Genomic DNA, 12,661 nt, shown 5'->3' on the forward strand with positions numbered 1-12,661 from the left:
CATTTCAGCTATGAACAGTGTGATATGTTTGTTACAAAGGGCCTAAATGAAATGGGCTACAGGAACGTGTGCCTTGTGACAAGAAAGGTATTTACTGAGCAGTTTTAAGATTAGAGAAATCCCTGTAATGGTTCCTTTTGCAGAGTGTTTATTGGCTGCATCCTAGTTAGCAAGTAATACATTTTTGAAAGCGTTCAGTTCTGTTTGTTGGAAACCAAATTAATTGAGGGTATCCTACATGCAATAAAATGTACAAATTTTAATTTTGATGACAAACGTTAACTACCTTAATAAAGATACGAAACACTTTACTAAACCCAGAAGCTTTCCTCATGCCCTTTTCCAGTGAGTACTCCTTCCCCCAGTAACCACTTCTATGTTTTCTGTCACTATAGACTACGGTAAATAACCATTTGCCTATTTTAGGACTTCATATAAATGGAATCATTTGGCAGATACTCCTATGTGTGGGTCTTTTTTCATTCACATTTCTTAAGATATATCCATGTCGTGGCTTGTATCGGTTCATATTTATGCCATTTGTTCTTCTTTTGAATCACTCTATATAGTATAAGTTTGTTTCTTAACTTGTATGTAAAAGTTATAATACTGCACTTTTACAAATTTTTGAGATAGGTAATTCATTGGTTTAATTGCCATATATAATGTTACATTGTAAGAATATGCCACAGTTTTTTTTTTTTTTAATCCTCTTCCTTATTCATGGACATTTAGGTGGTCTCATTTTTTCCCTCATTTTAAACAATGCTGCCACAAATATCAGTGGGCACTTGAGGGAGAGTTTGTCTACGGCATGTGTCTAAAAGTGCAATTGCCAGTTTGTAGAATCTGTGTGTCTTGTCTTTACCAGATAATTGCCATATTGCTCTCCAGAATTGAATAGCAGTTTACCTCATTGCCAATAGGGTTTAAAACTCTCAGTGTATCCATATCCTCACCAACACCTGGTGTTGCCCGACTTGTTTGCCAGTCGGTGCTTGTAAAATGGTATTGTATGTCATTGTTTATTTATTTTGCATTTCCTTAACCACTCTTATTGATTCATTAGACTGCTAGGTTTCCTCTTCATTTAACAGTTTGTTCACCTCTTTTCCCCATTTATTTTTTCATAGCATTATCTGTCTCTTACTGATTGGGGGGAGTCTATGTATTCTGGATATTAATCCCTTGCTGATTTTATGTGTTGGCTGATATTTTTCTGGTCAGTGAATTTATGTTTTAACTTTGATTTTGATGATTTGTATAGAAATTAACATTTTAAAAATGTGATCACATTTGTCAGATTTTCCCTTTATGGCTTGTGTATTTTATATCTTGTTTAAGAAAACCTTGAGGTTATAAAGATATTTGGTATTTTCTTCTGAAAATTCAAAGTTTTGCTCTTTATACTTAGGTCTTTAATCTGATATTGACTTTTGTGTCAGGTGGTATGTAGAAATCTTAACTTTTTTTCCCATTTGAGTTGTCACTTGTCCTCAAACTACTCATTAATGCGTTCTTTCTCTTTTGTCACTTAGCCAATTTCCTTTATGTATGTATGCATGTATTTCCTGGCTCTTTATTCTGTATATTCTCTTTGTCTGTTCTTGCACCAATGCCCTTATTCTTATTTCCTGTAGGTTTATAATAAGTCTTGATATATCTGATAAAGGTAGCCAGCCCCCCTCCTTCGGAATTACCTTAACTCTTCCTAATCCTTTACTGCTCTTTGTGAATTTTAGGGTCAGCTTGTCCATTCTGTAAGAAACAAAACAACAATCAAAAACTTGTCTTAAGATTTTGTTTTAATTTACAATGAATCCGTAGATTAGTTTGGAGAGAATTGACATTATTGGTTTAGAGTGTTACTGTCTATGCATGTAATATATTTCTCTACTTAGGTCTTTTTTATGTCCTTTAATAAAGTTTTATGCTTTTCTTTCTAAAGTTTTTTTTTTAGTACATTTTTATTGAGGTATAATTTACATAGCATAAAACTCACACCACTCTATAAAGTTCTTGCATATATGTTGTTAGGTTTTTTTACCAGGTACCTTTTAATTTTTATTTTGAGATACCTTATAGTTATTGTGTGATAGCCTGTTTGCTTTCTAAAATTTTTGTCCTGGTGCATAGGAAAGTTTTACCCGTTGTTTTCTCGGTTTGGGCTGGCAGGAAAAAATTGTCTTAAGAAATCTGAAAAAGACTGAGGACCTTTTATTTTCTTTCATGAACTAGGATAGGAGAGAAACCCTCATTGCAGCATATGATGGTAATGTGAAAAGGAGAGCTGGAAGCCCAGTCTCAGGCGATTGAAGAAGATAAAAGGGTGACAAGGAACTCTCCAAATCTTAGACGTGTTCCTAAATGTTCACACCAGCAGAAAGGAAGCCTGCCTCTAACTCCTCCCTTCCCTTCAAGTTTATAATTGGTACCACTGTATACATTCATGTATCCATTTATTTATTCATATTATTTTTAATTAAAATACGGAGTTCTTACTCTACACTAGGCTAATACCATACATGTGGAATTAAAATGTTATTTTGTAAAATTAAATTTTACAAAAGAGTGCTGTGAAAAAGACATAAAGTTAGTTGGGTAGCCTTGCAACTAGGCTATCAATGTAACACTTTCTAAACCTCTTTTTCACATATATTTTTATATTTAGTCCTCATAGCAGTCCTTAGTCACTTTTACAGATAAGGAAAGTATTGTTCCTGACAAAAAATGATTTAACTATAAAATGATAGAACATTTTATTATGAGTTGCCTCTGATTTTGATTCCTTTTGTATATAGTTCATAGTAACTTCTACATGAGTCGTCTTTGAGCACTGCACGGAAAGGCATTGTATAAAGCGATCTAAAAAGAATACTGCGAGAAACCCACTAAAAAGGCAGTGACATAACTCCCGTGTTTATTTCCTACACCTGACACCAAGTCAGCCACCTTAGTTTGTAGGTACTCCCTGTGCATTGTTACTTAATAATGATAAGTGAAAGCTTCTAATAGGCTGAGAGATTGATATGGGGCAGAAACTGAAGACGTAAAGGAAACCTGCAATGATTAACCGAGCAGTGACTTAAATTTCTACTCTTAGAATTACTCTTCATTCCATTTTCAAAGAACTTCTCTTTAAGATTCTGGCCACTTGGCCTTTCTGATCCTTTCAACACAATGGAACATATTAGGAGATTATGGCATCCATGCAAGGTTAATAATCTGAAACTTTTTTTTCTACTTGTAGTTAAGGATTTGGTGATCCTCACTAAAACCAGAAAACATTTCTTCTTCACCAGAAAAGTTTCGAAGAGGAGCTACTACTCAGAGTAAACAGATTGAATAAATGAAGCTGAAATCGGCATTTCTCCCATGTATGAATAAAAAGTCATTTAATTCTTTTCATTTTATTTTAGTCACTATATATGCCTTGTTTCCTGGGTCCACGGGAAGCATGAGTCTGTTGGGACTTGGGACAAGAAGAAAACAAGACATCTTCACAAGAAAAAACAGACATTAACAAAAAGTATCCCAAAGTCTGAAGAGCTAGAACACAAACATGGCCGACAGAGGACTTAGGGATCCTGCAGAGGGTAAGACTAGTCTGTACAGCAGGTTCATGCTGTAGGAATCTAGACCTGTACTAAGATCTCAGGTGACTGAAACCTGAAGTTTGGAAGTAAAGAAGTTAGCTTAGTGGATTAATTTGTTATGATGATGATTCTTTTTTATTTGCTGAAGTCCACCATAACATCAGACCTGAATTATAAGGAAGGTTAATGTTTTAGAGACTCCAGTAGTAGGAACCCATAGTGTTAGAAAAATGCATGCATCTTAGAAGGGGATGGCAGACCAGTTTTTAGAGCTGTATTTTTTTTTTATATCAAGAAAACAGATGTGCCATCTGTTTAGAGATCTTTCAATTCTAGGGAAAGATGAAATTTAAAGTCTTCATCCTGCTTGTGTATATATATGTAAGAGCTATCAAACAGGCAAATTATGAAGTAGATATTTCAGAAGAGAAGGGCATATTTACTTAGGCCTTTTATTGAGGATATTTTAAAATATATAAAAGTAGAATACTATAATGAATTCCCATGCATTCAACATTTAGTTCCTTTTTTTTAAGTCTATTTAAATTCCAGTTCATTTATACCAGTTAATAATTTACAGTGTAATAATTAGTTTCAGGTGTATAATATAGTTATTTCAACACCTAAATTTTTTTTAATATTTTTTTACATTTATATTAATTCAATTTTTTGTGAGAGAGATAGAGACAGAGTGCAAGCCAGAGAGGGACAGAGAGAGAGAGAGACACAGAATCCCAAGCAGGCTCCAGGTTCTGAGCTGTCCGCACAGAGCCCAAGATGGGGCTTGAACCCATCAACCTCGAGATCGTGACCTGAGCCGAAGTCGGACACTCAACCGACTGAGCTACCCAGGGCCCCCTCATCATCTAAATTTCAGTTATAACCTGTATAATGTTGATCTTGTTGCCTGCCATGGAATATTTAAATACGAATCCAGGGCATTATATCATTTAGTTTATATCTCTTAAAGATAGATTTTTTAAAGTAACTAAAATAGCATCATACATGGAAAATACATTAATAATTGTTCCTTAATATTATCACAAATTTAATCAGTATGTACACTTCTCCAGTTGTCTCAACATCTTTTTTTTTTTTTTTTTTTTTGCCTCCTTAATCTTTTTTTTCTCCACAGCTGGTGTTTTTTTTGTTTTGTTTTTTTTTTTCTTTATAATGGGCCACTCTCTGTATTTGATTGATTTATCTTTTAGGTTGCCTTTTTTTTTTTTTTTTTTTTAAGGCTTTACTATAAAAAATACCACATATACATAAGAGTAGAGAGAGAGAGATGAAATGAATACCATGTTCGCATCAAATGGCTCCCATCTGCTGCCAACATATTGTTTCATCTGTAGTTTCTCACTCTCCTTTATCACCCATATTCTTGAGGCAAGTTGTTGACATCGTGTAATTTTAGCCATGAATATGTGAATACTTACCTCTAAAAGGATGCTTTAAAAAATTATCACAATATATTGTACTTAAAGGATGACCAGTAATTCCTTAGTAAGAAGGAATATCTGGCATTCAAATTTCCTGATTATCTCATAAATACTTTTCAATAATTGTTTGCCACTAGATGCAAACAGGTCACACATTGCCTTTGATTGGTGCATTTGGTCTCTTTCATTTCTCTAAATCAGTAGGGCACCCCTCCTTTTTTTCTTTCCTTGCCATTTATTTTTGTCTCTTGCTGTTATTAAAGTAACAGAAGTCTTTTGTCCCTTTGAATTTTCCCATCCTGGGTTTTACCAATTACGTTCTGAGGCATGATTTAATATATTCCTCTATCCCTGTATTTCATGGAAACTGGTAGGTAGCTCTAGAATCTTGATCATATATCAATTCGTTTGTTTGGCAAGAATACTATACGTGAGGGGCGCCCGGGTGGCTCAGTCGGTGGAGCGTCTGACTTCGGCTCAGGTCATGATCTCGCGGTCTGTGAGTTCGAGCCCCGCGTAGGGCTCTGTGCTGATGGCTCAGAGCCCGGAGCCTGCTTCTGATTCTGTCTCCCTCTCTCCCTGCCCCTCCCCCACTCACAGTCTGCTTGTCTCTCTCTCTCAAAAATAAACATTAAAAAAAATTTTTTTTTTAAAAAGAATACTATACGTGGTATAGTGTACTTCCTACTGCATTGAATTAGGAGGTTAATGATGTCTGGTTTTCCCTGGTTTTGTGATGTTAAAGATTGATCAGCTGGTTCAGCAGTTGTGAGTCTGGTTCATCCATTATAAAACTTCTCATAAGCCTTTTGCATAATGGTTTTAGTTGCTACTGATGATTATTGCCTAGATACATTATTTCATCAGGGAAGAGGATGTGTTTAATACACAAAAATTGGTTCTGTTATTCAAAATAGTTTTACATTAGTATTATTTGTTAGATTTGTTAACACATAATAAATTTGTCTTACCTTTAGTGGAAATCAAGAGAAATAATGTTTAGGAAGAGTGCCTTGCTAACCATAAAAATCTATATACATTTTACTTATTATTCAGTTAGGGACCTTGTTAAAATACAAAAAAATAGGGATGTTATTTTCAATTAAAATTATAAATTTTTATCTCAATAGCCTCTCAAGAGGATTTGAAAAATGACCCATCAGTAAGTTCTCAGGCACAGGAGACCATAGTCACAGCAAGTACCACTGAAGAAGCTCAGACCCCAGACCCTGTCTGTGGTCTTAACAAAGTCCACCAAGAGGTAGAAAATATAGGTCCAGGAAGTGCAGACGCAGGTGATCAATCAGAAGATTCAGATGAAACAAATTATGGGAACTATCCAAAGGATAAAGCAGAACATGAGAACAACCAGAGCTTTCAGGATGAAGAGCAAGGCCATCAACTCCCTGATTCAGAAAGTCCAGGTGAAAAACCCTTGGATCCAGAACCCAGCTGTTCTCCAAGTGACAAGGTGGGAAGAGATGATGTGCTCTTACGAAGCGACTCTGCAGCCCTCCCTGAGGAAGTGAGCAGCGGACCTGGAGTTGCACAGGAGCCACCTGCCATGGACCCTCAGGATGCCCCAAGCCCTGATCGTTCCCATGCAGGGCCAGAGAACCAGGACACAGTGCGGAGGCGACTGCTGGCGCCAGGTAAGGGAGCCCACTGGACTTCTGTTTCGTATTGCTCTGTCACTGAGGACACAGCATAGGTCAGGGGCCTTTTTGTCAGCTTCTCTTTCCTTCATAGGACCAGGGCCTTTGGGCCTTGCCCAAGGTCACTTAAAGACATATGACTGAACTTAGAATGAGGTTTCTCATCTCCTAGACCAGCTCACTACACTACTTACGTAGCTTCCAATACATAAACTGCATTTTTAAACAGTATTTTTATTTACTTACTGTTTGTAGTAATGTAGTAAGATGTAAAAGGGGGGGGGGCGGTGGGGGAAGGCCTGACTTTTTAAAACTTTAGCTTTTTCTTTAATTCTTAGGAGCGTATTTTTTATTTACAATTTTTTAAAGCTTTTAATTTTTGGGGAACTAAACACTACGTAAATCAAGAGATGGATATATTTAAAAACCAGCATCAGTGGTACAGTGCCCTTAACTCAGTCATATTTTAGTTTTATAAGACTTTGAGCAAATCTGTTAATTTCTCTCTATATGATTTTCTCCTCTTGTATATTAAGGAGAATAACCATCATATCTTTTCTTACGAAGATATTGTCTTCCTAGTGGCTAAGTCCTTAGCTGGAACTCAAAAGAGACACAGATTCTAGTTGTGGCCCTGCCACTTGCTAGCTTGGGTGACCTTGAGCAAGTCTCTTAACTTCCTGGTACTTCAGTTTCCTATTTGTAGAATGAAGAATTTGGACAAGAGATATCCAGCTCTCACTGTCTATAATTCAATGTGTGGATATGTATTTTATAAGTACTTAGAAGAGCTCAGTCTAAAATGCCTATTGGCCAATGCAAACGAACATAAAATATTACACATTCTGTTCATCAGGGGCTTGACTAAGGGCTGGAAATTCATGTTTCACTATAAATCAGTGACCTATCTCAAATACATGTTTTGTTCATTAATCATTAGTATAGTCTGTAACTTCAGGGAAGTCAAGAACTCTCTCTCTCTCATCCATTATGTCTCTGTGGCACCTGGCACAGAGAAGCAACTTTATGAATGGCTGTTACATGAATGAATGAATGTGACTTGTATGAACTATTATGTCCCATCATATGCAGGTTCACTGAGTGGAGGAAGAAAATATTGTTTTAAAAATGCAGTCTGTGTATGCAGAGCAGCTTAATATAATGGAATGAACTAATCTAGCAGATGAGAAATCTTGTTCTAAACTCAGCCACATCTCTTTTTTTTTTCTTAAGGTTTATTTGAGAGAGAGAGAGAGAGAGAGAGAGAGGGAGGGAGGGAGGGAGGGCGGGCGGGCTGGGGTGGGGGTGGGGGAGAAAGAATTCCAAACAGGCTCCACACTGTCAGCACAGAGCCCGATGCGGGGCTTGAACTCACAAACCCAAGTTCATGACCTGAGCTGAAACCAAGAGTCAGACACTTAACCGGCTGAGCCACCCAGGTGCCCCACTTAGCCACATCTCTTTATGTGACCTTGGGCAAAACCCTTCCCATCCCTGGGCCTTTTGTCAGGATAGGTAAGGTGGGGTTACAGTAGGTGATCATTAAAGATCCTTTCATATTCTATGCTATGATACCTTAAGTTCCTATATTTTAGTATTATGTGAATAAATACACTATCCTTCATAGGTGAAGATGATTCTTTTCTTTTTTTAAACTGTTTCATTTATTTTTTTTTAATGTTAATTTATTTTTGAGAGAGAGAGCCATGAGCAGGGGAGGGACAGAGAGAGGGAGATAGGATCTGAAACAGGCTCTGGGCTGACAGCAGCAAGCCCGATCCCACAGTCTCACAAACCATGAGACCGTGACTTGAGCCACAGATGCTCAACCAACTGAGCCACCTAGCCACCTGTTTCTTTATGTTAATAGAGTGTACCGTTTGAGTTCTTTTTCCCGTAAGCACACACCTATACCGTAGAGTGCCTTCGAGTGCTACACAATAGTGCCCTCCTTTTTTTTCAGCCACACATTTTAAGATTGGTGTCTCACCCCACACCTACATTTTTACGTAGTTCATAAATTTTCTTAATCTTGTATTCCTTACTTTTCATGATTCCATCAAGAGTTCCAAACCTACTTTTGTGAGCTGTTTTGTACCTGTACAGTAATCTCTCCTGTCTCAAAACTTAGGGCCTTCGTTATGTGTATGCTTGGGGTCTTGAGCCATGTGACTTGAACCCTGGAATTAGAGTGTCCTTGCCCTGTGATGTTGAGTCTTGCGTACAACTAATGCTTCTTTCTTAAAAAAATGTTTTATTATGTATGCTTTATCTTTTAATAGCTGCCACATATTTATTTATTTAAAGTAAACTCTGCGCCCAGTGTAGGGTTTGAACACACAACCCTGAGATCAAGAGTCTCATGCTCTACTGACTGAGCCAGCCAGGTGCCCCCAGCTAACACTTCTAAAATCCCTTTTTACTTATTTATTTTATTATTAATTTTTCTTTTTTTAACGTTTATGTATTTTTGAGACAGAGAGAGACAGAGCATGAACAGGGGAGGGTCAGAGAGAAAGGGAGACACAGAATCCGAAACAGGCTCCAGGCTCTGAGCTGTCAGCACAGAGCCCGACGCGGGGCTCAAACCCACGGACCGCGAGATCATGACCTGAGCCAAAGTCAGACGCCCAACTGACTGAGCCACCCAGGCGCCCCATAAAATCCCTTTTTGATTTTAAACATTTTGTCGAAATACATTGTAGATAGGTTTGGCCGCAATATTAGGGTGCTTGTCTCTTGTCCTTGATGTAAGGGCCAGTGAGGACTTCATTTTATTGTTCTACGTAGAATAAAAGTAATAGTCTTAAGGAAAAGACAGGAAAAAAGTTAGCTTTGTATAAGAAAGTATAGAAATCCTCTCAGCCTAATAATTCTTTGATTTGGTAAGAGGCCTAGAGTGTATGATACCCCGTTAGCATATTGTCTAAAGAGAACGTTCCTTTTCCCCAGCAGAGGCTGAAAGTCATCAACAGGAAACACAAAGGTTGGAAGAAAAGAAAGAGAGTGCACTGGATACCAGAAGAAAGATGAATAAAAAGGATTATTTGCGTTATGGTGAGAACAAAATTGGTCCTACTGCAGTGTCGATTCACATTCAGAAATCCTCAGAGAAAACACCTAGAAGACTAGCATTTAAACAATTTCATTGTTTTAGTATTTTTGTTTTTATTTTACTTTGTTTTAATTCCAGTGTACTTAACATACAGTGTTCTGTTAGTTTCCAGTGTGCAGTATAGTGATTCGCAGTTCCATACAACACCTGGTGCTCATCACAACAAGTGAATTCTTTAATCCGCATCACCCATTTCACCCGCTTCCCCTCTGGTAACCATGTTGTTACCATCCTGGTTATCTGGTAACCGTGATATTTTGGCATCCTGAACAAAATGAGAATTCCCATAGGAGGAAGGACTTTTCGTAAATAAGAAACTAAAATACTTTTTACAGAGTAATAACTTTCCACGTGGCATTTTTACATTTTGACCCTTTAAGAAAAAATGGCCTATTAGAAGTAACAGGTACTTTGAGAGGGAGGAGGACTATCCTGATCATTTCTAAATCGCATCATTAGTTATAGCAACAAATACATAAACTTAACTTTTAACAAAAATACTGTATCGTCAAATAATTAAATCTAAGAAATTAGAGAAGTGTTTCTGGTAGACCTAAATTAGCTCAAAGTTTAAAGGATTCAGGCGAAAGAAACTCACCACAATTAGTAAAATCTGGCAGTGTCTCTAACTCATTTCAGTTTACCACAGATTTTATTTCTGATCCACCTTCTCTCTAATTTTGTGTTTTATTTTCCCATTCTCTGACAGGCTCCATCTTTTTTGGCTCTGTGGTCACGACTCTTGTTTTGCTAAATTGGGGTAATAGCTACTATTCCTCTTCAGCCCAGCAAGTGCCCAAAAATCCAGCTTTGGAGGCCTTTTTGGTTCATTTCAGCCAACTGAAGGATAAATTCCCAGGCCAGAGTTCCTTTTTGTGGCAGAGAGGACGTAAATTTCTCCAGAAACACCTCAATGCTTCAAACCCCACTGAGCCAGCCACCATCATATTTACAGCAGCTCAGGAGGGAAGAGAGACCCTGAAGTGCCTGAGCCACCTCGTTGCGGATGCCTATACCTCTTCCCAGAAAGTCTCTGCCATTCAGATTGACGGGGCTGCAAGAACCTTGCAGGACAGTGACGTGGTCAAGCAGTTGGTTGACACGGAGCTGAGCTCAGGATTTGAGAATGGCCAGAAGGCTGCTGTGGTGCACCACTTTGAATCCCTTCCCGCAGGCTCTACCTTAATCTTCTACAAGTATTGTGACCATGAGAATGCTGCCTTTAAAGATGTGGCCCTGGTCCTGACTGTTCTCCTAGAGGAGGAAACATTAGAAGCAAGTGTCGGCCCAAGGGAAACTGAAGAAAAAGTGAGAGATTTCCTCTGGGCCAGGTTTACCAACTCAGACACTCCCAGCTCCTTCAACCACATGGACTCTGACAAATTGAGTGGCCTCTGGAGCCGGATTTCACACCTGGTGCTGCCCGTCCAGCCTGTGAGGGACATCGAAGAACAGGGGTGCCTTTTATACTTAAGCACGGAGTTGGTTTTTGAGGCCTAGATTTATTAAAAAGTTAGTTGAAGAGCCTTCTGTTTCTGTGGAAGGAGGTTATGAAAAGCCTGGAGAACACAAATGAGCTTATTTTAGAAAAAAATTCTCATTTTTTACCTTTTGTAAAATCTTTCTAAGCTTGACAAAACTTAACTTTTTTCCCTGGCCTTTGAAGGAAATCAGGTTTGAAATCTGCATAGAATATATAACTGAGGCTTTTTTTTTTTTAATCCAGAAATAGAGCAACAGAATGATTGCATGGGAAGATAATCTTCTCAGAATGACTAAAATGATTTTTGTTTTCTTGAGAGTCTAAGGAGTCTTTTGGGTAGTGTTTGGACTGAACTACAGCAGTTACAGTTATGAAGCAAGGATAATTTAAAAAATGTTTTTTCTATCACATATTAAAATATTTTAAAAACTGATTTTAATAACCTAGTCATGGGATTACATCTACTAATTTGTATTTTTGAATAGTTTGAAAAGAAATATGAATTCAAGTACTTAACTGTATGTAAGGCACTGTGCTTTTATTCCATTAATGGGCTAAGGTAAAAGCAACTGTTCTTAAGAAATGTTCTTGAAAATTGGAAACAAGGGAAGGAATTAACTATAACCATTGGAAATGAAGAAATTCCAATTGGCTGTATCTTTACTTCGCTTTCTTGAATGTTTTAGAACCATGATTTCCAAGGTATGTCTACTGGCAACCCTATTCTTTTTATCAGGGAGGTTCTGCATTTGATTGCTTCAGGTAGTGGGATTCTCCATAAGATATAATTGGAACAAAGAGTTCCACTGATAATGAAATTTGAAAATTGCTGATTAAGTGAAAAAAAAATCTTAGAAGATAGGAAAATGGGTAGGAAAATGATGAATGTATTAGAACTCATGAGTTGGAAGAGGATGAAATACAGGTTTATTGTATAGACATGCTGTTTATGAAAGATAAAGACCTATAGATGAACAGCAGAATGTATAAACTAGTATTTACTAAGCATATATATATACATGTATATATATATATATATATATACATACACACATATATATATATTTTAAGCAAGTGTGTGCACAGGAGCGTGTGTGCAGGAGAGTGAAGGGGCAGGAGAGGATAGAGAAAGAGGCAGGGAGAGAATCTCAGGCAGGCTCCACACTCAGAGCAGAGCCTGACGCAGAGCTCAGTCTTGTGACTGTGAGATCATGACCCGAGCCGAAATCAAGAGTTGGATGCTTGAGGCACCTGGATGGCTCAGTCGGTTAAGCAGCTGACTTCGGCTCAGGTCATGATCTCGCGTTCGTGGGTTTGAGCCCCGCGTCGGGCTCTGTGCTGACAGCTCAGAGCCTGAAGCCTGCTTCAGA

General features: G+C 37.8%; 1 protein-coding gene across 6 annotated transcripts in view; it reads left to right on the top strand.

Moving 5' to 3' along the window:
• LOC115505293 (torsin-1A-interacting protein 2-like) overlaps window positions 1–11,531 on the top strand; it is a 36,452-nt gene extending 24,921 nt beyond the window's left edge. For 5 of the 6 annotated variants that reach the window (XM_032591736.1, XM_032591738.1, XM_032591737.1 and 2 more), the window contains 4 exons: window positions 3,420–3,596; window positions 6,169–6,690; window positions 9,646–9,750; window positions 10,518–11,531. In XM_032591736.1, coding sequence (XP_032447627.1) covers window positions 3,563–3,596; window positions 6,169–6,690; window positions 9,646–9,750; window positions 10,518–11,308 — 1,452 coding nt within the window. In that variant the 5' untranslated portion in view covers window positions 3,420–3,562 and the 3' untranslated portion in view covers window positions 11,309–11,531. The remainder of the gene's footprint in view (window positions 1–3,419; window positions 3,597–6,168; window positions 6,691–9,645; window positions 9,751–10,517) is intronic. The other variant, XM_030302813.2, reaches the window with a different exon arrangement.
• Window positions 11,532–12,661: the final 1,130 nt, after the last annotated feature.

The sequence above is a fragment of the Lynx canadensis genome, chromosome F1 (assembly GCF_007474595.2).
Source record: "Lynx canadensis isolate LIC74 chromosome F1, mLynCan4.pri.v2, whole genome shotgun sequence".
NCBI classification, from domain to species: Eukaryota; Metazoa; Chordata; class Mammalia; order Carnivora; family Felidae; genus Lynx; species Lynx canadensis.